We start from the raw sequence: 26272 nt of genomic DNA on the forward strand, positions 1-26272 counted from the left end.
GGTTTTCAAATCTTGCTGACTACACCTTCAAGACCTCTCTTAAATTCATCCCTTTTTCTCTATTCTATCTGTTTTGGAAGCGCTGATTATTCATTGTTGTCTTATTGTCTTCTTTTGTTGTTGCTATTAGCTTTTTTGTTATTTCCGCATCCTCCAGCCTCTAATATCTTGTACTCAAAAGCTTTCTTATGACCCCTACAGACAGAATTATTTTTTGCTACTTCTGTGATTTCATAATGTATTTAAGTTGCTAACACAGTGCCTTTCATAGAGAAAACTCTCAAAAATGGCACCTATCAAGATTGCTCATTATCTATTCAAATCCTTAATATAGCCTATATCGTATTCTATACCTTTTATATGTTTTTTCTCCATCTGTTCCCTCAAATTCCCACCCTGCTTAGATTGAAAATCTTTTGATAGCAACAACTTGTTGTTACTCCTAACCTTTCTAACTTCAGGGCCTGAATAGTTTAGAAATAAGAAAACTAAGTTAAGTTCTAAGAGTACAACTGAAAAAAAATTGCCTGTGATTACAAATTAATTAATCGGCTTGCTTTCCTGTCTGTCAAATTGTGGATAATATTAACTTGGTGAGAGCTTTATAGATCAATAAATGAGATATTACAGTTTGATCAAGTTTGAGGTGGTCCTTTTTTTGACTTGCCTATTCCTCTTAAACTTCCAAATTTATATGTATTTTTAGAATGGAATTGAATTCCTGGCTTTATTTTGCAATTTGATTTTATCTATTCTATTTGCATAATGAGGGGAAGCTGGCATATAGCAATCTAAGCTAAGAATAAATTAAGTGCTCAATTCTAATGTACAAAAACAGAATTTAAGATGCCAATTTTTAAGAACAGTTTTTTCGTTCTGAATAACAATTACATGCACTACAATATTTATGTTCGTTCCAGTTATTTTGAACTGCGTGCTTATGATGTTCATTGGGTCTCTATTCCTAATTCTTTTGGTTGAGGTACCACTTTTGTACTAATATTGTACCAATAGGATATTAAAATACAATTCAGAGTATTCATGATTGCAATTTTGTATCTTTTTTTTTTTTCTTGCAAGACATAGGAAGTGCCATTCTCTAGAAAGTTATTTTTAAGCTCATCTTTGGGCTCCACTGCTGCCTCTGCTTCCCCTGTTTAAACTGTAAAATCCATGAATATAAGGATCATGTCTTAGTTCTCTTTATGTCTCAAATGCCTAGGCCAACATTGAATGAGCGTATTTTTTAAAGTATCCCATGGTTTGTTTATCATATAATTTAAAATCAAGAATCCAAATATTGTTCAAAGGGAGGAGAATTTCTGAAAGTAATTTTTTTCTTAGCATCTTAACATCCAAACTCTACTTGCTCACAAGATGACTTAATCAGCACCATATCAGAGACAGCTTGCTGTGTTTACCATTGTTAGTTGGGCCAGCATATGTCCAAAACAGTTGGAATGAGAAAAACAGCATTGATTTGAAGCCAAACTAGAGAGAGAGGGGGGAAAAAAAGAGTTCTTTAGCTATTGAACAGGACCAAATGCTTTGGACAGTATAGGGTACTCCTGTAGAAAAAAAAGGAGGATTCTTTCAGTCAAAAACAAAAAAAGGGTTAGTTCATATCTAAATGCACTGAAATAATAAAAATAAATTGGTGATATGGCTTTAATTTTACTTATAGAAGCATTTGCAAGTAATGTTATCTTTTTACGTTAACCAAAAAAGAGAATTCTTAAGATATTTAAATGGTGGATAATTTTTTTTTCAGTATTACTTTTCAACTTTAGTTGGTTTTCAAGTTCCTAATTACTGGCAATTTTCTCTTTATTAAGCAGTGTGGGTGCCTTTGAATATCCGTCACATTTCATGGGATCTGAATAATATTTCTGATTTTTCTCCATTGGCTGTTGTATTGCTGTATAGAAGCACTTCGTAAGTGAGGAAAATATTTATTCTTATTTTCATAAGTAGTGGACTACAAAATGTAGATATTTTTGTTCATACACCTCACTGAGAAACAACTCTTGTAGAAAAAGATATTTTCATTGAAACAGAACGTGGAAAGTAATGTTTTGCTGTTTAAAATGGAAGGTTTGAGGAGAAGTTTCCAAACACCACAATCAGGGAATAAAACAATTTTGACCTTAATTGAGTTATGGACAAAGTTAGGGCAGAGTCTGCCCTAGGGTAATACTTAATTAGATAAAGCTTTTCTGAAGGAGTTCCTGCTTTCCATTCTCGTCATTTTCTCCTGTTTGGTAGGAGTCCCTCTCTTCCCTCTTAGGAGCCCTTGCTTTCTCTATGGTCAGAAACTGCTCTACTGGTTATTGATTTACCCAAAGAGGTCGATGAAGGCCAACAGTAATTGCCTCTCTCGTGAGACAGACTTTCTGATGGAGACTAATATATATTCTGTATAATTTGAGGGTGGGAGAGAATAGTGTTGGCACTAGAAAGAGTCTGGGGAATCATTACTTCAGTCTCTTTGTTTTATTTGTTTTATACACAAGGAACCCAAGGCCCACAGAAGAGGAGTGATCAAGATTAGAACTGAGGACTCAGTTTTCTTTCTGCCAGGTTCTTCTTCTATCCTTCCACAAGATATTGGGCACTAGCCAGTGATTGAAGGAAGACGGATGGATAGATTAATTTATTCATTTATTTATTCTCTATAACAACTATGTCCCATGATTAAGAGAATCAAGTAAGACAAAGACTTGGTTTTAACAACATGATGTTACCGATGAGTTTGGGGAAAGCATTTTCAGAGCAGCATAAAAGGTGGAAACTAGGTATGTACCCTGGGACCTGGAGGTCAGAGCAGACAGAGGAGGGATGTACTGTTCAAAATCAGAATCCCTCAGTCTCTGAGGCTTGGTTATCAGGTCAAGTATGTCAGGCCTGGCTTCCTCTTTGCTGACGATGAGTTTTTCTTAGGAGGTGCGTTAGTCATTTATGCAAATGGACATCTGCTGTGCCAGCCCCACCTGTACTCCAGACATTCCCAGAAATTTCTGAACCTTGGCTTTGACTAAATCCTACGTCCTGCCAAATTTACCTTGAGAGGAATAAACCCAACTGAACAGCCTACATAAATCTAATAGAGACATGCCTAACGTGGCAGGTTGAATTTCCTTCCTGACCAAAGGAATCACAGGGGGTTCTATCTCCTTGTGTCTTCCCCTACCCTCACAGGGATAGGAAACCTGAATAACTCCTATACAAGTATATTTTTCTTAGGATAAAGAAAAATTGCATCCATTTCTTGTTCTCTCTTATTTCTTTTGTTTAATCAAGGTAATATTTCCTTTTTTTTTATTTCAAGGATTACATATTCCAAACCATTGATTTCGAGCATTTTTTAAAAAACTGGAACTTACAATTTTGTATAACAAATGAGTTCTCAAGCTGCTGAATCTCCTCTGCTGGTCTGATCTAAGTTATATTATGACTTCTGTGGAAAATAAAATTGAAACCATTGGATTCAGAAAGGCTTTGCTGAGCTCTATGATTAGCAATGTATTTCCTATGATCTTGGGTTACATTAATTTAAAATTACATTAATATCTGGAAGAACATTTGGGTAACTATTTTTTTCCATAGTTTTTTTTTTTTTCTACAATGCCTAACTACTAGGGCTATTTTGTTTGAGGCACCGAATTTCTTTAGTGGTTTGGCTACAGATCTATCAGGAGAGTATAATAGCCAACCTTGTAGTAGTATTATTGTAGCTTTGAGGTACATGTGATGTTTCTTTAAAACCTCAAGGTTTTAAAATATTCAATATAAACTAAATCAACTCACACATTATTAACAAAAATTCTAATGTCAAATAATCACAATATCCTGTAATTTCCAGCATTCCTTTCTTAAACTCATTCAAATGTTGATATCTATAAGATGTACTGGCCTTTTGAGTATATATAGTGTATTGTTTATATATATATAGTTTATATTATTATATGGAATAATAGATATGGAATTATATAGCAACTGCTACACAGATGGGAGCAGTCTATGTCCTTTCCTTTATTTTGTTAAAAGAAATTTCAGTTGAACAAATATTTGTTCTAGATCTTGCTTCATGCAGGGTATGTTATCTCTGCCTCATGGAGAAGAGATAAATTAGAAGAACCCACCTGAATCTTTTAGTATGGAATATGATTCAGTGACTTTCATTTAATATCATTCTAAATTGATATTTACCATGACTTTAAGTAAGCAAGAAAAAAAGTAGTACTTAGAAAAGACGTTGTGTACATGACTTTGGAAAAACTAACTGTAACCTGTCTAGTGCTCCTTATCCTCACCCGTAAAATGGCAATAATAATAAGGCTGCTGTATTAAATGAAAGAAATCTATGCAAAAATTGTAGCTAGTGCTCAGCACATATTGCTCACTTAAAAATGCCATCGTTCTCATTTATATCTTTGTTTTCCAGTTAACTGCTTAATGCAAAGAGCAAGCAACAAAGTCTAAAATTAATATATCAATGCGAAGAAAATACTTAGAGCTCCTTGTACATGGTGTTTTCCTTATCGGCATATTCTGCTTCCTAATTATGTTTTATTTTAGATGAAATACACTATGGTAATTTTCAACCTTCTATGTTAAGCCAGTAGGGTGGGATGTAGAGAGGTGGCTTGGGAATTTGTTTGTCACAGGGAAGTGCCACTGGGTGAGAATAAAATTGGTTGCAGATTGTCTGCAGCAGGGTTTGACGGACTTTTCCTGTGAGGGGCGGATAGTAAATGCTTTAGGCTTTGCAGATTGTACTGCCTCTGTTGCACAGAACTCTGACTGTGTAGTGCGAAAGCAGCCAGAGACAATGTGTACATGAATGGTAGTAACTGTGTTCCAATAAAGCTTTATTCATGAAAACTGAAATTTGAATTTCATATAATTTTCACATGTCATGAAATGTTTTTCTTTTTTTCTTTAACCATTTAAGAATATGAAAATTATTCTTAGGTAGCAGGCAGTGGAAAAACAGGGTTGGGCTGGATTTGGCCTGTGAGCCATAGTTTGCTGACCCCTGCTCCGCGGAGTCCTGTTCATTTTTAATACTTTAAGTAACTTCTTATACTTTCATTTGTACAAATCGTACCACTTCAAATTGTAGACTGATCATCTCAAAGCTGTGTTTAAAATATTGAGATGCATTCTGTAATGCTGACGGTTCTCTGAATACAGGCTATTTCTATAAACACATACTATGAGTTCTACCAGAAATAGAAATTTTAATGACAGTCTAATTAAATAGAAGCCACAGAGAAAAATTATTACATTTTCTTATGCCAAATTGTGAATGTCTTTAATGCACAAATATAGACACATTGATTTCTATTTATTTATGTATTTTTAAAAATTAGATTTTTCTGATAACTTCAGGCTTTTCTTTGAGGTGGACCCTTCCACTTACCTAATAAGTTGTGCCTTAATGGCTAGTGATCATCTCTCGTAAAGCACAGGGAATCATGAACCAAATAAAGCTCTGAAATAAGAAAAAAATAAACCACCGCAATCTATCCTGTCAAATCTTTTCTCATACTGTCAAAAAACAGCTGCCTCTTCCTTTTCTGTTACTACTTTCTTCAATTAAAAAAGTAATCTAAAATTTTATGAACAATACATTCAAACTTCATTAACACTGTTTACAGTTAATTATGATTCAATATCTCTACCTCTGATACAGTCCAATGGGATTTAGTTAATCAAGTACTAACAATGACTTCATTATTAGGCAGTCTTTACCTGTGAGTTAGTAGATACAGATTGAAGAGTAAGATGAATTTAAAAAAATTGTCTAGACCGAACAGAATTTTCTATAGCTAAAAGAAAAGGGTAAAATACCAAATTTGTAATTCCTAAATACAGAATTGTTTCTAAAAAGACTATTGAAACACACGTTAAGAAAGATGTTTGGTCTTACCTGAAAATACACAAACGTGTCAAAATATGCAGAAATGTGTTCTGTTACTCATCGCTCCATGTTACGTATCGGAAATTACAAGTAAATGCTTTCCTTTACCTCTAAAAATAAAAATACGTAATATTATTTTAACAGAAAACTGTGCAGTCTCATTTATATCCAGGCATACTCCAAAGTGAACTGCGTGGAAATTAAATTGGATACCTGTTTTGTAGCACTAAAGAGGAATAAGAGTGGAGTGGCCAAAGTCATGGACTCTGGAGCTGGATGGTGTGTGCTTTAATTCTTGGTGTACCAATTAGTAGCTGTGTGACGTTGGCCAAGTTCCTCCGGGGCCTCCATTTTCCTCATCTGTGAATGAGGATCGTAATCATGTCTACCCCATAGGTTACCAGATAGTGCAGCCTCATAGTGTGGTAAAGAAGAACAAATGAATTAACATTGATTTTATAAAGCATTCAAACAGTGTTTGGCACATAGTAAGTGCTGTATTGATGTTGCTTCATAATTTAAATTAAAAGAGAACCACAGTCCAGAACGACCAACATTATGGTATTAGTTTTTGCTCTTCTCCAAGTTTAGAAAGTCAGATTTGGAATTGGCATAGGGAAGTCACATTTTATTAGAATGTTCAAGCCCTGGAAACTTTGTGTAATTCCAAGCCTGCATAATTATTTTAAAACTCACATATCCAAACCCCTTCCTGACAAAGGATGGTGGGTATTTCTACTTAACAGCAAAAGTGGTGCCACCATGTGGCAATAACATAAACACAGGTGCCAATGCATTTGTCTGGCTAGGTTTGAAATTGTCCCATCTTTGATAAACTTTTATTTTTTAACATTTACTTTTTTCTCCCAAAATGTATGTAAGAAGTGAAATTTTATTAATTATTTCCAATTCAAAAATTCCAAATTCCCATAATTCCATGAAACAGTAATGCATTGTTTTTTGAAAGAGCAATAATGTAATTTGCCTCTAATTTGAATTTAGCAAATAAAGAAATAATGCAGTTAGAACAGTGTTTTTCAAACTGAATTCCACAGAGTCTGAATTCCCAGGGGAAAGGACCAGAGAGGAAGTGAGGGGGCGGGACATCAGTTCCTCCTTAATGGTCGCACTCGTGCTGGTTTTATATATTGGAACTATTCATAAGATTTTATTTGAAGAAAAGTGTCCAGTTGTTTAAAGAAATATTTTTGCTTTTAAAAAGCCAGTGCCATCCTATATTAGAAGGTTTTAGTGGGACTTTAAGACTTTTTGTTTGTAATAAAGATTTCCTCAGAACTTAGGAAACAACTGAGATCTGGAGAAGAAAAGGAAAAAAGTGCCTTGGTTGAAGTCCTATTCCCGTCTGCAGGATTGAAGATTAGAGGGTTGAAAAGGAAAAGGCCCGTTTTGAATCAAAGAGGAAAAGGAGAGAAGCATCATACATGACATTTCTGCTCTTTTTCTCCTCTTACTTTCTTGCACCTTTTAATATATGCTGTTATCCTGAATAGATTAAGCATTGAAGCTTTCAGAAAATTTTTTTTTATTGGTAGAAGGTAATTGCTTCTTGCTGGCAGGACACAAGAACCAATAAAAACTCTTTTTTTCTATCAAAACAGAACACAGTTACATACTTCTGCGTAAAACGAGGGGTCCTGATAGAAGAGTGGGAACGTATTCTTTGAAATAAGTTTATTTGCTGAATAAACAAATGTGATTTGTTCACAAAGAGTGTTGTTAGAGAGGGGTAGCTGCTGAGAGGGTCATTTATTCAATCAATATTCATTAAACTTAAACTTATTTATGAAACTTATATTACATATCAGATGATGGACTGGATTCTGGAGTTAGAAAGGAATCCCCGGCCTCAAATATTAGGTTTTAATAGAGGAGGAAGTTTTGTTAGCCATTTGCAAATAGTAATAATTTAGTACATGTCTGTAACCTAGGAGAAAATATAAGTTGTAGAAAAAAATATGGGGAAGGAGACAGTTTGTCTCACCTCCCTTGTAGTTCTTATAAAAGTCAGTTTGCTCTAGATCCCAGATGAGTGTTATATGTGGCTAGATAAATAACTCTTTTTAGATTAATACCTATATTTTCTATTTTAAAACACTAAAATTTCTCATCTACTGAAGGTTCCATTTACAGGCACCATTATATCAGATTAAATTTTTATCTCAAGTTACAAAATAATATGGATTACGTTCTTAGCTCCCATACCTTGAAGTCGCATGAGTTGGCTTAATTTTGTTTCCATACGGCAAGAAGCTCAGTTAAGCTTTTACTTGGTCTCAAATAGTGAAGAACTAGCAACACTGCAGTACTTTAGAACTAAGTGGGTATTACAAATGAGTTGGCAATTCATGTTTGTGTTATGGTTTGTTATGACTGCTTAATTCAAAAGCATATTTGCAGAGAGGGAATTTGAATTAAGTAAATCAAAATAGTAAGGCTGTGATTAAAAAGTTAGCTTTCTTTAACTTAAATGTTGATATTTCAAGGCCTACTGATATTTTAGTCATTTGTGGTTATTTTTGTTTCCTGTTCAGACCCCTGGGAAATAAGAGAATAGTAAATTAAAGCCTAGATTGCTTCTTGCATTTATTTTCTTTTCATTTATGCCATGTATTAGTGCACTTTAAAGAAACTAAAGACATGTATACATTGAATAGAATTACTTTGAGGAAGAATTGTGTTTCTGGGCTAATCAATTTAAATAATTCTTGTTATAAAAATTGTCCATTTAATGTTTTATAATTTACTAATTTTTTTAATTTCATGCTGATGCTGTCGTGTTAGTAGTAGAAAGTCAGCTAAGAATATTTGTATTACTAAAGTGAAATTTGTGCAGCATTGTTATCAAACTGAGGTTGTATTACTTGTTGTCCCATTTCCCATTTTTGATATTAGGCACATTCAAATTCATTAATTTTCTTTTTCAGAAAAAAGGTGCCTTCCACGACTGAAATGATACTACACATTTCATTGAAGAGCCTTCAATAAAAGGCACTTCAGCATTTTAGAAAAATCAATTATGGGTTATTTTAGATAAAATGTTAAAGAATTTTGATTAAACAGCTTTAAGTGGATTTATTGTTTTCTATTTACATTTAGTAATTTAATTCTTCATTTTTCATATTGGAGATCTGAAAAAAAATTCTTAGCTTACAGTTTATCAGTTCTGGTCTAATTTTCTAATAATATAACATGTGGTAATCATTCATGAATTAGGCCATATTGTTTAGATAATTCATATTGTGGCCTGTTCTTGGTGATCCCTACTGAGGCAAACAGCATAGATGAGTAAGTTTTATTTTCCTCAGTGCTTCCTACCCCACTTTGGTGTTTGTCACCTGTCAGCATACTGAGTTTTAAGAGGCACATTGGGACCTGGGAAATGTGAAACGACACTTTAGGTGGAAAATTTTTTTAGATCGTTTTTTTGAAATATTTATTCACTATTGCCAGAAACTCATTCACTTATCAATAATTTATGCAGTCAAGTAATATTTATCTGGACTTCAGACAGTCAAAAAGCCCTACTAAGTAATTGCTTTAGAATTTCAATTGGGTATGTGTGTATGTGTATATGCATGTGTGCACATGTGTTTCTAAGTTTATTCCCATATGATTCTCATGACTGTCCTTCATTCATTTATTCCTTCATTCATTCCAGGTATGCATTGAGACATTACTATATTTTTATGCTGTACTAGGCACTGAAAATATAGTCCCTTCTCTCCTAGAACTTAGAATAATGGTGAAGAGAGGCAATTAAACAAATGTTATGAAAAGAATTGCAAAATTTAATGGGAAAATGCAATAAGACTCAGAAAGACATTCTACATTAAGTCATTTTTAGCTAAGCTATGAAGGATAAATAAGAGTCTAGAAAAATGGAATGCCTTTTAGGAAAAGATAACATGTGAGGAGTCTCTGAGACTTAGGAGAACACAGTGTTTAAGGAACTGCAAGAAGGCAGTGTGACTCAAGTGAAGGAGAGTAGGTGGTGCTGAGGCTGGAAACACAGGCAGAAAGCGCACCGTAGAAGGAGAGGACAGCCGTGTAAAAGTTTGGGTTTTAGCTGGGAAAGTGACAGAGGACTGCTTTAGTAAAACGGGCAGTGGCAGTGGCAAGATCTTGATGAATTAAAAAAATATTTAAGTGTAGAAAAGATCATTTCTGTCAATTGAATATGGATGATAAAAGGGAGAGAGAGGAGTCAAGTATCACTTCCATGTTGTCCTCTGGCTGTGATAACTGAGAGCAGAGGTGCTGAAGAAAGAGCAGTTATGACAGCTAAATGGAGAGTGCCGGTAATAGTTATACTTATGGGTCCCAAGTTTGGAATAGATGTTTAGGCTGGAGATAGAATTGTCACCATATGGGAAGCAAATAAAGTTCTGAGAATGGAAGAGATCACCATGGAGAGTCCTGGAGAGAAAATAGAAGGCCCAGGTGGGATTCTGGAGCACCAGCATCATTGCCCTTAATGCATTACCTTTTCTACATGGGTTTATGTTGATCTGCATCAGAAGATGGGTTCCTTGAAGGCTATTCCTTACTTCTCTTGTTGACTAAAAACTGTTTTGGCATTTAACAGGGCTTTACAAGTATTTGCTGAATAAAGGAGTGAATGAAAAATGATATGTCAACCTGATGATACTATAAAAACAATGACTTCAATGTTATTTTAGATACATACATATATGTATCTAAATACATACAGCCTAAACAGTCTCTGATACTTTATTTAGATAGTATAATACTTAAGAATTTATACTGCAGTATAGTTATTGAGACAAAGAACTAGAGGAACAGGATACAAACAGGCCATCAGGCATGGCCCCGTCCTCAGTGAGCATTGTGCTATGATGTAACCAACAGGATATAAAGAATAAAAATGTAAGTAAAATGATAAAATTGTATTTGTTTGGTTCCATATCATTGTTACGAGAAGGGGGTGGCAAGTGGTAGCAGGATTTCAGAGAAGAAATTGAAGAGAAGGAAATATCATGGTGGTTTAAATGAATTTAAATCAATTTCATGGAGTTGAAGGAGGAAAAAGACTTATGTTCTATTTATGTCCCAAAGCCCATGGGTTCTATGTGAAAAACTCTCTCCGGTGATCAACATAATGACAAGGAAGTGGCAGTGAAGTTAGAATCACAAAAGCTAGGTATCCCCCATTGCTGTATGAAAACTCTTTAAGATTCAAGGTGGGCTTGACATCCCACACATAAAGTGGTATGGTTAGGACAAAGACTATAATGTGCTACTTATGGATCTTCTTCCGCCCATCTTCTAAGACCTCTTCAGTTTCTGTTCAAGAAGGCTCACAATGAAAGCTGTGCTATGTTAGCTGACCAGATGACCAGTAGAATTGCATATGTGCGTACAAAGAGTTTAATACACGGAGACAGTACACCGGATAACTTCCTCATTGGTAATGGGTGTAACTGTTATTCCTCATTGATTTTGGTTTGACCAGAAAGTACAGAAATAACAGGACAAGGCAACACATACCATACAGAGAAGATGATAATCTCTCTGGCACTACCTGACAAGCCAGCATCAGTGCACACCTTGGTATTGAGCAGAGTTTCAGAGATGACATGGTATCGTTAGGAACATGTTGATGTATTTTAATAAAACCAGCCTGCCCTGACAAAAAAACAAAACAGAACAAAAATAAAACAATACGAAAAGATTAGTAAAAGAATATGTCTATTCCTGCTGAAGTTTTCTACAAATTCCTGCAGAATTTGCCATGCACTTAAACTATTGTTATAGGCTACACTTGGAGGAAGCCCCGATGGCATGTATCTGAGGCAGCTATTTCACATTCTTTTCTGAACCCTGGACTCCCGATATGACTGCATATTTGGTTGGACAGTGTTAAAGCAGAAAACAGCACTGGAAAAGGCGGCCTTTTCCAGTGGGCAGAGTCAGCAGGCCCAAACTCACACAGATTTCTGTGCGTGAAAAGTGGAACAGAAGAAGCTGAACAGATGATCAGAGCAACGTTTTTTCTCCCCAGATGTAGAAATTGTAGTTCGTATGTCCACTTGCCTGTGGTTGTGGACAACCGTTGCTTTGATATAAAGAACTTAATTTCTGTATAAACTGGCTCCTGGTAGCATTGGTGATGTTGTATCCTCAGTTGTAGCTACTGTAACTATGAATATTAATTGAGACAGTTAAACATGGTTTCAGTTTTTATTGCATTTTTTCAAGTTTCAATTTTTAACTAAATTGGCGCATACAAATTGGTGGTGAGATTGTGCCTATGCCAATTTATCATGAAAACCTGTGTTTTGCACTATGCTGCTTTCAGATCTCATTTAAGAGCAACAGTATGAACAGTCTTCAGCCATAGTCGTGATAGTTGTAAATGGTCAAAACTACATTCTCAGAATTTTTCCATCCGTAGAATTTGCAAGTTGTTCACTTAATGTTTTAATGGATGGCTTCTCGTTTGTAAGCCAGCTGATAAAGTAGCAACCAAAGATTCCTGTCTTTGAGCATGTGAAAATTCTCCCTACTTACCTGTGCTATAAATAACAGCATCTGAAGTGAAGAATTAGAATGGCTACCAGATTATTCTTAGTACTCTGAATTAACTCATTAATAGTCTTAGTATTTAAAAAAAACATTTGTCACAGAAACTTAATTATGACTGAACAGGTATATATGTTGCTTAAATAAATGTAATTATCATAAGCATCTATATAATCTGAGATTTTTATTTTGAAATGAGAGCTTTTTTGTTTCCATGTTCATTAAAAACTGTTTCTACAAAAAATTACATGAGTTCATAAATGCTAAACAGAAGAAGGAATAACTAACTATCAAAGAGCATTTAAGAAAGACACTGAAGAAAGGATGAACAGGACTTAGTAAAGTAATAATTAAGACTAGTTAATATATATGTGGAAATGTTGTGACTGGGCATTTGGTATTAGAATAATACATAATATAAATATAAATATGTTGGCATATATTTGAAAACTGAGACAAACAGAGTGAGTCCAAATAAAATGATGAGGTCTTGAGATCTGTTAAGAAGACATGATTTGTCTATAACTAAGCTAACAGTAATGTTTGTTGTCATCAACTTCCTTCTAACTTAGGTATCACTGGCCACCTGTTCTAAGTAATTGTAAGGAATTTGCATGTTCCTAGACAAGAAATGTTGTGAACAGGGATGATTCTATTTCCCCACTGTTAAAATTGGCTGTTAATTTTTCCTTGTAAGTTGATTATTTCTAATGGTGATAATACAGCAGCTGTGGACAATGCCCTTTCTTTCACATTTGGTGATATGAAAGTGACTGTAACTTGGTTGAAACTCAGCCCTGGTATTGTGTTACCGTTATTCTCCTGGGGAGGCTTATTAGCCTGTCACAGAAGATGTAAGAAAAATCCATCATTCCTTTTGGAATACGATGAGCCTTTGTCACCCACAATGCAATTAATGTTAAAAATAGAAAGAATGACTATGATATGATTATGATTAGCCAGAGATGAGCTATTGTCCGAGTAACAGGAACTAATCCAGGAGGCCAAAGATGACCTACACAGAACCATCAGTTTGCTGATTGCCATTTCTCTCTGAGTTTGATGAAATATTCATGCCTTTGCTCTCCTCTCTGCAAACACTATTGATTTCTTGTATAAACGCTGCTATATTTAGTCTAGACAAATGGAATGTGGATTGCTGCTGAATAAATTGGATGAAAGACTGAGATCTTGCCTGCTGCTTTCTCTCAGTCTTGGGCAATTATTTATAATCAAGAGCAGTTTTTGTAAGTTGAGGGTGATTTTTCACAATTTAATGATTAGTCTCTGAACAAAGGCAAGCAGTTAGACACAATCATTTCTGTTGGGATAGCAGGTTAAGAAGTCAAATTACCTTTTGAGGTTTACAATAGCTGTTTTAGAGAGTTCTGGGACGTTTTTTTTGTTATCTTTTTTTGGGGGGGTGTTGTTTTTAGGGGTTTGATGTTTACAGTTTATGGATAATAAGAATGCCAGCAGGAAGAGACCCCAGAGTCTCTTGAAATTTTACATTTTGTCTTTATGGGGTTAAATTCTGACCTTTGTTTATTGGGATTTCCATGTAAAAACTGGAGGCTGTAGTTTGGCCTTTTTAATGTAAAAATGAAATATATCATTAACAGCCATTGCTTTTGGTTGGAATTATGCCAACTCTGTAAATTAATGCTCAAAATCTCATGTTACTCCAGAGCCTTGATTGAAAGTTCTACATTGGACACTGCAACTAAGAGATCTTACCGGCTGTCATCCTCATCTAGTTCCGAGCTTGTCACAACTAGTATCCTTCCTTTTACAAATATCTTGTTTTAGAAGACATTGTCTACCAAACTATAGTTTATTAATGAATTGTTTTACCATTTTCATTAAAGTGACATATGTAGTACCATCACTGCAAGCTTCTGATCAATACATTGAAAAATAACCAGTGTTAGCAAAACAAGATTGATAGCCGTACCCCCTAACCCCCACACACATGTGCCTGCACACACACACAATTCAAATGATAAGCAAAGACATTAATATTTCATTTAGTATTTGTAGCCTTAACTTCTATAGACAGGATTTCTGTCAGGCTTTCTTGACTCGCTGAAAATAGTTCTTAGATCCACATGGAATATTAACTTTGTAGTTCCCAACCTGGAGTCTGCAGATCCAAATTATTTAAAGTAGTAGTCAGAGCATTAGATGCAATTTGGAAAAATGCAGAAAAGTCGAAGGGGGAAAATGATTCATATTTCCACCCAAAATACAACCATCTTCTGTATCTTACAGTCTTTGCTATAAGAATTCAGAAACTAATATAATTAAAACCCCTGTAGAATATATGCTCTGTGAAGGCTGGAAGTTTTGTCATTTTTGTTTTACTACTGAACCCCGACATCTAGAATTGAGCCTGGGAATTTAAGGTTCTCACTAAATGTATAGTGACTAAGTTAAATTATATTTATTTAGTTTAAAGAGTTATCATAGGGTATGTGTCACTTTTATTACTGTTTTTTCATTTAATGTTGTAAAAGCATTTTTCATGTTCCTGTAAACATTATTTTTAATGATTGCTTATTTTTCTATGAAATGGATGTGACATATTTTGTTTAGACATTTTCTTTTTTTTTTTTTTTTTTACCCTTTGAAAGCCCTGTCTTTTTTTTTTTTTTTTTTTGTTTATTGCGGTAACATTGGTTTATAACATTGTAAAAATTTCAGGTGTACATCATTGTACTTCTATTTCTGCATAGATTACATCATGTTCACCACCAAAATACTAATTACAACCCATCACCACACACATGTACCGAATTATCCCTTTCACCCTCCTCCCTCCCCCCTTCCCCTCTGGTAACCACCAATCCAATCTCTGTCTCTATGTGTTTGTTTATTGTTGTTATTATCTACTACTTAATGAAGGAAATCATGCGGTATTTGACCTTCTCCCTCTGACTTATTTCACTTTGCATTATACCCTCAATGTCCATCCATGTTGTCACAAATGGCTGGATTTCATCGTTTCTTATGGCTGAGTAGTATTCCATTGTGTATATATACCACAGCTTCTTTATCCATTAGTCCCTTGATGGGCACTTAGGTTGGAAAGCCCTGTCTTGACATGAGTCTCCCAGCAGAGGCGCCCACCTGCTCCAGTTTCTAGTGCAAGTCCTTTGTGCTGTGGACCAATCAGGAAGGCGGATGGAGAGGAACCGGGCGTCTCCCAGCTGGGCTGAGACAGGCAGGGGTGGGACTATTGTTGGGTAGACCCAGAGGTGGAAGTCCTCGGGAGCGCTGCCTCCACTCATCCAGACCACCATCATCGCTCAGCTGGACCACTGCAACAGGTTTAGACATTTTCTTATTGATGGTTTTTTTCTTTTTTTGTTTTGATGAGAAAGATTCACCCTGAGCTGACATCCATTGGCAATCTTCATCTTTTTTTGCTTGAGGAAGATTAGCCCTGAGCTAACATCTGTGCCAGTCCTCTTCCATTTTGTATGTGGGACGCCTTCATAGCATGGCTGATGAATGGAGTAGGTCCACACCTGGGATCCGAACCTGTGAACCTGGGCTGCTGTTGCGGAATGTGTGGAACTTTAACCACTCAGCCACAGGGCTGGCCCCTTGATGATTTTAATTAAATAATACTACTTCAGTAAACAATATGACATTGAACCGTTTCTTCCTCTGTTAGTATTATCTCCTTAAGATATATTCCTGAAGTTGGAAAACTTGAATCAAGTGATAGAAATATTTAATGCCTCTTGATACATATCACCAAATTATTTTTCAGAAGTTTTAAACCAATTGGCAGTGCCACTTACAATATGTAATTTTCTGTGTGCTCATAATGCTTTGCCCTATGCAGTGGGGCATTGTATACACACTTACGCATATACATGAACCATACAATATTTAATAATTAGAAAATGATGCCTTATTTTGATTTAAAATTTGCATTTCTTTACTAATGAAGGTGAATATTTTTGCATTGTTTAGCTTTATTCTCTTATTTTCTTTTTCCATTGTTTTAGAAGTTTTAGTGTTTTTATTTTCTAATTTTAATAGAAATCATATACAATTTTATTTTCATACTTGCTCCTAATATTTTTGTTTTCTTAGATGCAGAGTGTTGATGATTTATTTTAATATACAGGAAATTTCCATTTTTATACAATAAAAAAACTCAAAGCATTTATTGAGGGACGTGCTATGTGTTGTAAGTCTTTGAGTGGATTATCCCATTTATCCTTTTAACAACTCTCTTTTGTTACTGTTAAATTGTAATTATCTCCATTTTACATATGAGGGAACTGAGGCCAAGAGAACTTAAATAACATACTCTGGGTAACACAGTTAGAAGAATGGGAATAGGCCTCTGGATTTCAGAGCAGAGACTGAAAATCAGCAGCCTGCATGTCAGAGTTGACTTATAGAAGCGTTTTTCTTTTTTGTTCCAATAGTGTTTAAATATTTAAATTATTTTTCATTGAAAATTAGGTGATTTCTGTCTACACTGGGCCTGTATTTTCTTTTTTTTTTCCCGCTGGTAATTGGTTGGGTCTCAGTAATGGCTGACCAATTTAGAAGAACCATGCGATACAGTTCACCACAGTTTTCTGTCCAAAATCCCTGTCTTTAACTAAACCTGTTTCAATAACTACAGAACTTTCTTGATACTTGTGGGCAAAGGTCATGTTCAAAATGTTTAACAACCAGTTTGGCGTAGGCCCTGACTGATCAGAGTGGACGCCAGCCATAAACAATGGGGTACCTGCATAGCTACCATGTCCGTGAGCTTTTGTGCTTGTACCACTCCTAGAAGTTATCTGATAGAAGTTATGCTAAGACTTTTATATACGTTATCTAATTTAATTTTTATAAATTTATATATTCTATAATTATTCTCATCATCAAATCTTTCTTCCTGCAGTGTTATGATTGAATACTTGTTTTAAGCTTCCTCACAGTTTTTCTGCCTTTTTAGGAATAAGGTAACTGAGCTACAGATTATTACCATTTAAAAACCAGCACATAGAAACTTGGCTGCTTTCACTCCTTGATGTTTGGACCTGGCACCATTGCTATGGTTGATTACGTAATCTACTCACCATTTCTCACATTTTAGCATGCAGATTTGTATTTTTTCTTTGCTAGGCCCAACAGCCCTGCAAATACACTACGTTAAAAGCTTTACTTCTTAAGGAATACATCTTAGAATGTATCGTCTGACTCTGACCACAAACAGAAATGTTCACAAGTATACAAGTTTAGTTGCGTTAGAAGTTCTCTGTTATAACATGACGCCTTTTCCTCAACAGAGTTGCATTTTTTGTCCTAAGTTGTCTTGACTTTTGTAAGTGCTCCAGTAGAATAAGTTTGATGTGTGACTATGATTCCAGTTAATAATTGGAGTCATCTCTTTGAAACAGGGAAATGGAGAAGATTCATGGCAGAGTACAAATTGCTGGGTGAAAATTAGCATATGATCCGTTCTATCAAAACGGATATACAAAAGACCTTTTATCATCACTGTAAAAAAATGACTAGGTTTGTTGACATAAAATTTGTTGTACAGGCTATAGTATCTTTTTGTTTGTTTGTTTCCAAATCAGTGTGCTAATTTCCTATCCTCTATCATCCCTCCTCTTTTTTTTTTCCCCCCCGTTTCTCCAGTGGATGTGAAGTCAGAGGTTCCTGTGGGCCTGGAGCCCATCTCGCCCTTAGACCTAAGGACGGACCTCAGGATGATGATGCCCGTGGTGGACCCTGTTGTCCGTGAGAAGCAACTGCAGCAGGAGTTACTCCTCATCCAGCAACAGCAACAAATCCAGAAGCAGCTCCTGATCGCAGAGTTTCAGAAACAGCATGAGAACTTGACACGGCAGCACCAGGCTCAGCTTCAGGAGCACATCAAGGTAGCAAATGTTTCTTTGTCTCTGACCTTTTTACTCAGGGAGCCTGCACCATGACATGGACATAAGAGGGGGCTCTGGGGAGAAGTGTCACTGTGATAAGACATGGATGTATGGCTTAAAGGAAATTGTATTCGAGCTAGTGAAAACCTTGCGTAAGTAGTCAGAATGCTGGCAAAAAATCTGCTTCGCTTCTTGGAATGAGGCCTAACCACTCCTTCATCCTTTAGCTTACAGCATCAATAGTAGGGAATAGTGACTTACCACCCTCTTCTTAGATTCTCTTCTACATGATTTTGTTCGTTTGCCCCATCTACTCTCTACCAAGAACAACCATGAGCCTGGGAAGACCCATTTTATATTTCTGAAGAATCTGCATATACTATTTACCGAAAGGATAAATTAGTCACTTCATGTTAAGAAAACCTCTTTCTTTCTGAATATGTCCTCATCTTCCTATGGAAAATACCTCAGAATGTATACATTCAAAATAATAACATAGTAAAAAACTCAAGAAAATTATATGTGAAGAAACTGGGGCAGATATTTTTGATGTTTTTATATGAGTCTAATAGACTAATAGACTATAGATAATAATGTATTGCAAGAATTTGGGGAGTAGTTGACAACTTGAGACAGAAGTTATTAAATTATTCTAGGAGAAATATGTCCATGTCCAGGATTCTTTTATGATAAACTATTTTGTTATCAGATCATTTTAGGTGTGTCTATCTGTTTCTTCTCGTATCTTCAGGGATAAATATTACTTTAGCTTTATTTGTAAAATGTCTTTCAACTTCTTGACAAAGACATTTAATACAAAGCTATTTTGGTCTGATTAAGTAGATGTTTAATTTGAATTTATTATGACCGTAATATAAAGCAGCAAATATTTATAATTGAAAATTACATTTTTATGTCCCACTCCTCCAAAAATGACTTAAATATTTGTTAATTTATTAATATAATAAACTATCTGTGATAGTTTATTATATTGTATTATAGACATGATCTATTAGTCACTTGCATATCAAGTACAAGAACATTTATTTGGGGTTAATATAGATAACTAATCTATGTTAATATTACATAAATTTACCACATTAATATTACAGTGTCTGAGAAGGTATAAATGCCATCTTCTTCTCTATGTTCCTTGTTTTATAAGATGTTTCCTTAGCTTGGAAGGCCTATTTTATCTTATTTTCAAAATAAGGCTCTTTGATACCTGATATAAAATGTAGTAATTTTTTCCTTTTACTAGCGAACTTTACTAAAAGAACTCTTACAATTTATGATCTATAAGAAATCTTAAAAATAATAATGAGGGGCCAGCCTGGTCATGTGGTGGTTAAGTTCACGTGCTCCACTTCAGCGGCCCGGGATTTGCAGGTCCGGATACTGGGAGTGGACCTACACACCGGTTATCAAGCCATGCTGTGGCAAGCTTCTCACATATAAAGTAGAGGGAGATGGGCATGGACGTTAGCCCAGGGCCAATCTTCCTCAGTAAAAAGAGGAGGATTGGCAACAGATTTTAGCTCAGGGCTAATCTTCCTCACTGAAAAAAAAAAAACAAAAACAGGAGTGAGGATTTTTTGCGGGGTCCCATATGGAATCATGGCTATATTTTGCAGTATAGGAAACCTTCATTTCATTTACAAAATTATTTTTTTTAATGACTCTGAAGCATTATTTCAATTTGACCTTTGAAACAATAATAGGAACTTTGATGTCTAGATCTTCTTCATTCATTCTAGGCATGTTAAAATGGCAATAATGAATGAGTAAAATTTATATTCTTCACTTTAATATTCATACTTTAAGATTTTATTTATACTTTAAGATTTAAGTAACTATATGGTTCATTTTGCTGTGGTACGTGTGTCATGTTGCCCTGAATACAGGATGATACTAATAGGTTACTGCTTTAGATACTTCTTTTCATCTATGTCTGATGCCTTTTGTAGTTGTAAAGATCAATATAAAATTTTTCTTAAGTAATTTATTGTTTGGTTTTACTCACAAGTTAATAGTAGCAAGTAGGTAATTAGTTGTTATTTTGGCCCAAATGAAGTAAAATAGTAGGTTTCCTGACATCTGGAAAATATTGGAAAAGAGGAGGCTCTTGAGAGAAAAAAGATTCTGAGATAGCTAAAAGGAAATTTAGCTTTCGAAATGACTTTCTAAAGTAATAAGTTGCTTTCTTAAAAACTAAAGACAATTAAAATTTTCTTTAAGTTTAGGCAGTTTTTTGCTTTTTAAAATTTTTATTTTATTTTGTTTTGTTTTTTTATGGGTACAGCTAAAAGTTGATGCTTTGAATATTCATTTGTATTTTATTTTTATGAGGAAGAGCAGTGCCTGGTGCTTTACTTACATTAGTGTTTTGAATCTTTGGCTTCTGTAATCAACATCTGTTGAGTTAGATGCTATCATCCCGTTTTTCCACCTAGTAATCTGAGGCAGAGAGAAATACTGTAACTTGCCGGAGACCACACAGCCAGTAAGTGTGTGCTCCAGGATTTCTAGTCTTGCCTTGTTTGCCTGCAAAACTACTACATCATCCTGCCTCTCTCCTGGACTGGAACATCTGAAACTGGAGGGGTGAAGTTGTGTTTCTTTTGGTTTTTTTTTCAACTTCATTCCTGCAATCTTCAATAATGAATAGTAGTGATGGAAATTAAATTGTGTGCTTTTCTAGATTCCTAAGAGAGATTAAAGTTCAATTCCATTGGGACTTTGGGTGAAGCACTGAATCAATTTGAGCAACTCCAATGTCTATATAGTATTAACATTTAGGGCAGAGTTATGAATTTTTCTGTTAGAATGGAATATCTAAAAACACCCATTAAAAGACTGGTGTATCAAAGCCAAAATGCCAAACTTCTTAATGTGAAATGCTTCTAACTATATCCTTCTGGAAGTAGTGAGGGTATCATTGTTGACATAGTGTTGGCTTCCTCTTGCCACAGAGTGACTCTGATGCCATTCCACATAGCTTTTTATTTTTGTTCTATTAACTTTTCAGTGTAAATTTGAGAGTTTTAGGTACCTATCTAATATAAACAGCAAATTACACTAACTTTCATTAGTATTGAGAGTTAAAAATCATAAGTAACAATAAGTAAAACTAGTATGGTTCAAACTTACAAACTAAAGAGGGAGATTATTTATCTTACATCTGAGGAACCAACGTTCTGAGTAGTTTAGTAAGTTGTCTAGATCTCACATCTGGTAATGTGAGAGTCTAATACAACTCAGTCATTACTTATTCTCAGTGGGCACATTTACTCTTATTCATAGATGTCTATTTCTCAGTATGAGAGAAAACTGACATCTCAAAATGGTTATTAAGAATGCTTCATATTCATGTTGTTCATTATTTGGAATTGAATTCAAGGGATTCAGAAGCAAACAGTAGTGCATCAAAGTATAGTTTTATGGAAGTGATTTCTTCTTGACCAGTCTCTATAATCAGAAGGTTTTTGTGCACTGGATGAATGAAGTAAACTTTACTGTTTTGAGAGAAGAGCTTATTATGGTTATGTAGATTGCATTAGTCTGTTGAGAACCTTTTCTGTAAGGTTTTGAAATTTTTAGGTTGCATTCTATTTCAGGTAGACTTCCCTCAAATTAACTCCTATCTCACCATTCTATTCAGTTTGATTATTCTCACACCATTTCTCAGGATAAGAAATGAAGATTTCAGTTGTTTATTTATAATGTGAGAGACTTGGTAAAATAGACTTCTGGGAAGTTCTGCCTTTGGCGTGTCATATATTTCAGATGTACAAAGAAAAGTTACTCAGGGAACTGAAGATCTGAGTGAATTTGGTCATGTTTTGATAAGACGGCACAGGTAACGAAGCTACCTAAAAAGTTTCTTGTCGATGACATCAAGACCATCTATGGCATTAGTCGCTTGTCGTCAGATTTCAATAATTTACAAAAAAAAGTGGGTAAAAATGTAAAATAAATACAAATAAGTTCCAAAACCTCTTAACATCTCGATTTTGGTCAGTGATGACTATGAAGCGTAAAGAAATTGCACACTCTCATGTCTTTCTCTTCTCGCAAGTTGCAACAGGAACTTCTAGCCATAAAACAGCAACAAGAACTTCTAGAAAAGGAGCAGAAACTGGAGCAGCAGAGGCAAGAGCAGGAAGTAGAGAGGCATCGCAGAGAACAGCAGCTTCCTCCTCTCAGAGGCAAAGAGAGAGGACGAGAAAGTAAGAGGCACCCGGGTAAAAGATGGATCTCTTCCCTCATCTGTAGCTGATCGTCATTCAGAAAGAAGCCTGATAAAGAGTGGAATTAAACTTGTCAAATTGTCTGTGTTTAATTAGAGGAATAAATTGTGGACCCTAATGTAAAGCTCTGATAGTCACATATCAGCTCTCTGCGTTCAGTCTGCAGAGCATCTCAAGAAGTAAACATTTCATTGTTTGGCGAAGAAGCTAAGTTCTGTTGTTTTGGACCTTAAAAATAATGTTATACTAAGGCAATCTAGCTATGCCATCCTGTGTAATAATAAACTTACTTCCACATTTCTCCACTATACTTTTCTCCTTCTCAAGTAATAATTTCTCTGTAAGTCAAGCCTTGCCTCCATTTAGTTTTTGATTACCCAGACTTTGGGGAGATTTAAGGTTGAACATTTGTAGAAAAAACTATCCACAAGAGGGAGACAGATCCAAATAATTCCCTAGTATAAGGTCTGTTCAAAATCAGGTCGTAGCAAGGTTTAAAGTCGGATGACTTGAACTGGAATTGTCAGCAATATTTATTTGTTTAATGCTCAAAAGAGTTTTTTTAAAATTTAGTTTTTTAAACTAGCAATTCCGAAAAGATAATTTTAATGTGTTTAATCACTTACATGATCCCCCAAGATTTTTGATTTTTAAAAGTCAGTGTTTTGTTCCTCAGCAGTATTTTCTAAAGCTTAGAAAAAAATTAGTGTTAATTCTGGGAATCCCCTTACTGCAAAAGAAATTAAAGAAATCATCGAAGATCTTTTGAAAATTGGCAGTCGAAGCAGTGGTTACAAAACATTATTATGCCATTTTCTAAAGCCTGTTTAGACTCTTGGTTTCTTTTTTTAATAGGAAAACTTCATATGTTGTGACCAGTGGTGCTACTTCTTAATTTGTGTAAATATTCTAGAGGCATGAAAGGACGAAATCCCAAATCAACAACTGTTTCTGTATGTATGTGTTTCAGGGGCAGTGGCAAGTACAGAAGTAAAGCAGAAGCTTCAAGAATTCCTGTTGAGTAAATCAGCAACAAAAGACACTCCAACTAATGGGAAAAATCATTCCGTGAGCCGCCATCCCAAGCTCTGGTACACGTATGTTCAGTGTTTGGCTGTTTTCGTTCCCAAGGGTAAAGAACACAGGTTCTGTATTCAGCCAACCTGCGCACAAATCCAGGGCCTGCCAGTTCTCAGCTATGTGACTGTGGTCAAGTGCCTTGAATTCTCTAAGGCTCAGTTTCTTTCTCTGCAAAAAGACGAGAATAATGGTACCTGTCCTCTAGGGTTGTTGGGAAGGTCCTATGAAATAATGTGGTAAAGTATGTAACAGAGAGCAGCACTTCATCAACGTTAGCAAGTATCATTGTGAGAGTGAGGAAGTATATGTGTTTCCTACTGAATGAATAACTGACCAATGTAGGATGGGGCATAGAAATGAATTCATATTTTGCATTTTTCTATTCTCAGATGGTGCATCTGATATCTTTACAATAATTTCTGAAGATTTGGCAGGTTGAGATTTTATTTTACTTGGCTTGATATAAGACGGCGATCTGAACTATTTTTAAAAGTCCAGAAGATTTTTTAGTTAATTAAAAAAAAAAAAAAGCGGGGCCAGCCCGGTGGCGCAAGCGGTTAAGTGCGCTGTGCTCCACTGCGGCAGCCTGGGATTTGCCGGTTCGGACCCCGGGCGTGCTTGTTAACGCATGCTGTGGCGGCATCCTGTATAAAGTAGAGGAAGATGGGCACGGATGTTAGCCCAGGGCCGGTCTTCCTCAGCAAAAAAGAGGAGGATTGGCAACAGATTTTAGCTCAGGGCTTGTCCTCCTCACAAAAAAAAAAAAGAAAAAAGGAAGGAAGCAAGGGAGGGAAGAGAAGAGAGGTAACTAACTAAATAAATCTTCAGTGACTAGTTTACGCCTGCTCACCTCACCTCATTTGTTCCCACCCAGTAAAATGAGAGTAGATTGGCTTCTGACACACAAGCTGACAACATAAAACACTGTGGCATTACGGTTTTTATGGAACCACGTTTCCCCAAGTCCAGTGAAGAGGTACCATGCAACACACAATTCTTCCTCCTATAAAATATGAAGGATGTGGTGTTTTTAAAAATTAGGACAAAAACTGATAGGCAAAGCATATTTGGATAACAGACTAATGGATAATAGTTTTATTTCTCTCATTTTATGAATATGGTTGCTAAATGACCACAAGATTTTACACTTCCATATTTTTTTAATCTCTCACATCATAAGGATAAGGGAGTACATATTTGATTACTCTGTTATATTGAAATTGTAAGCATCCCAGGAGTTCTATTTAAAGAGTTATTGTTCTTATAATTCTATTTTATAAGTATCTGCCCCTCTCTGCATCCAGAAAAAGGTAACTGAAGCAGATTCCAGAATGCTTTATAAATACTTTATTATTTACATAATTTCTGTCATGCATGTCAGTTGACTTGAAAAGCCAATCCCAGAAGAAAATTTTCAAATGTTCAATCATCACTAAGTATGTGAAAAGAAATATTGTTTTATTACCTAAAATTACATACATAACTTATAACTAATTTGTATTTCTTCTAAGTTAAAGCCTGTTTTAAGAAGAGATAATACAGTAGTCCCTCCTTATCCACAGTTTCACTTCCTATGGTTTATCTGCAGTCAACCACGGTCCAAAAATATTAAATGAAAAATTCCAGAAATAAATAATCCATAAATTTTAAATCGCATGTTGTTCTGAGTAGCATGATGAAATCTTGTACCATCCAGCTCTGTCCTGTCTGGGATGTGAATCATCCCTTTTTCCAGTGTATCCACGCTGGATATGCTACCATTTGTTAGTCACTTAGTAGCCATCTGGGTTATCAGATCCACTGTCGTGGTATCTCAGTGCTCAATGTTCAAGTGACCCTTATTTTACTTAATAACAGCCTCAAAGTGCAAGAGTAATGATGCTGGCAATTCAGATATGCCAAAGAGAAGTTATTGTTGTTCATCTCTTACTGTGCTTAATTTATAAACTAAACTTTATCATAGGTATGTATGTATAGGAAAAAAACATATATAGGGTTCAGTACTGTCTGTGGTTTCATGCATCCACTGGTGGTCTTGGAATATATCTCCCATGGATAAATGGGAACTACTGTACCTGTTTTTTAGTGGGAAACAACTTGTCAGCTGAAAATTGTTTAGCTGTTCCCTTGGGTATATTAAACATATACACAAAATCCTTTCTTTTGTACTGAATTGAACTTCAGTAGGGTCCAACTGCAACAACTACAAATCATTAATTTTGGAATCTGAATTTAATACTTTTTTTTGCCAGTTATGGCTAGATGAAATATCCTTAAACCAATTAATTCTTGAGAATGTATGATTCAAATAAGTCATACTGGTATAATAATCATCATGGTGGTGATATTATGCCCTATTCATTGTTTTCTTCATATATAATAATTTTAGTTTTATATACCCACTTGGTAGTCTATGTTCAGTCCTGTAAACTATTCTCCAGTAGCACAATTGCATCTCTTTCACTATATTAACGCAGGAAAGACAAAACGTTTTTAAAAATCAGTTTCATACAGAAGAAGCATGTGATCTCCAGTCTTTACTTTGGAAC

General features: G+C 35.2%; 1 protein-coding gene and 1 pseudogene across 4 annotated transcripts in view; both read left to right on the forward strand.

Moving 5' to 3' along the window:
• HDAC9 (histone deacetylase 9) overlaps positions 1-26272 on the forward strand; it is a 493660-nt gene that overhangs the window by 391733 nt on the left and 75655 nt on the right. For 2 of the 4 annotated variants that reach the window (XM_014786502.2, XM_087428320.1), the window contains 3 exons: positions 18152-18393; positions 22472-22622; positions 23614-23740. In XM_014786502.2, the coding sequence (XP_014641988.1) occupies positions 18152-18393; positions 22472-22622; positions 23614-23740 (520 nt within the window). The remainder of the gene's footprint in view (positions 1-18151; positions 18394-22471; positions 22623-23613; positions 23741-26272) is intronic. The other 2 variants (XM_087428258.1, XM_087428399.1) reach the window with 1 other exon arrangement.
• Positions 11078-11914, forward strand: LOC106801133 (casein kinase I pseudogene; annotated as a pseudogene).

The sequence above is a fragment of the Ceratotherium simum genome, chromosome 1, assembly GCF_057802395.1.
Source record: "Ceratotherium simum simum isolate JZ-2026a chromosome 1, ASM5780239v1, whole genome shotgun sequence".
In the NCBI taxonomy this organism is placed as follows: domain Eukaryota; kingdom Metazoa; phylum Chordata; class Mammalia; order Perissodactyla; family Rhinocerotidae; genus Ceratotherium; species Ceratotherium simum.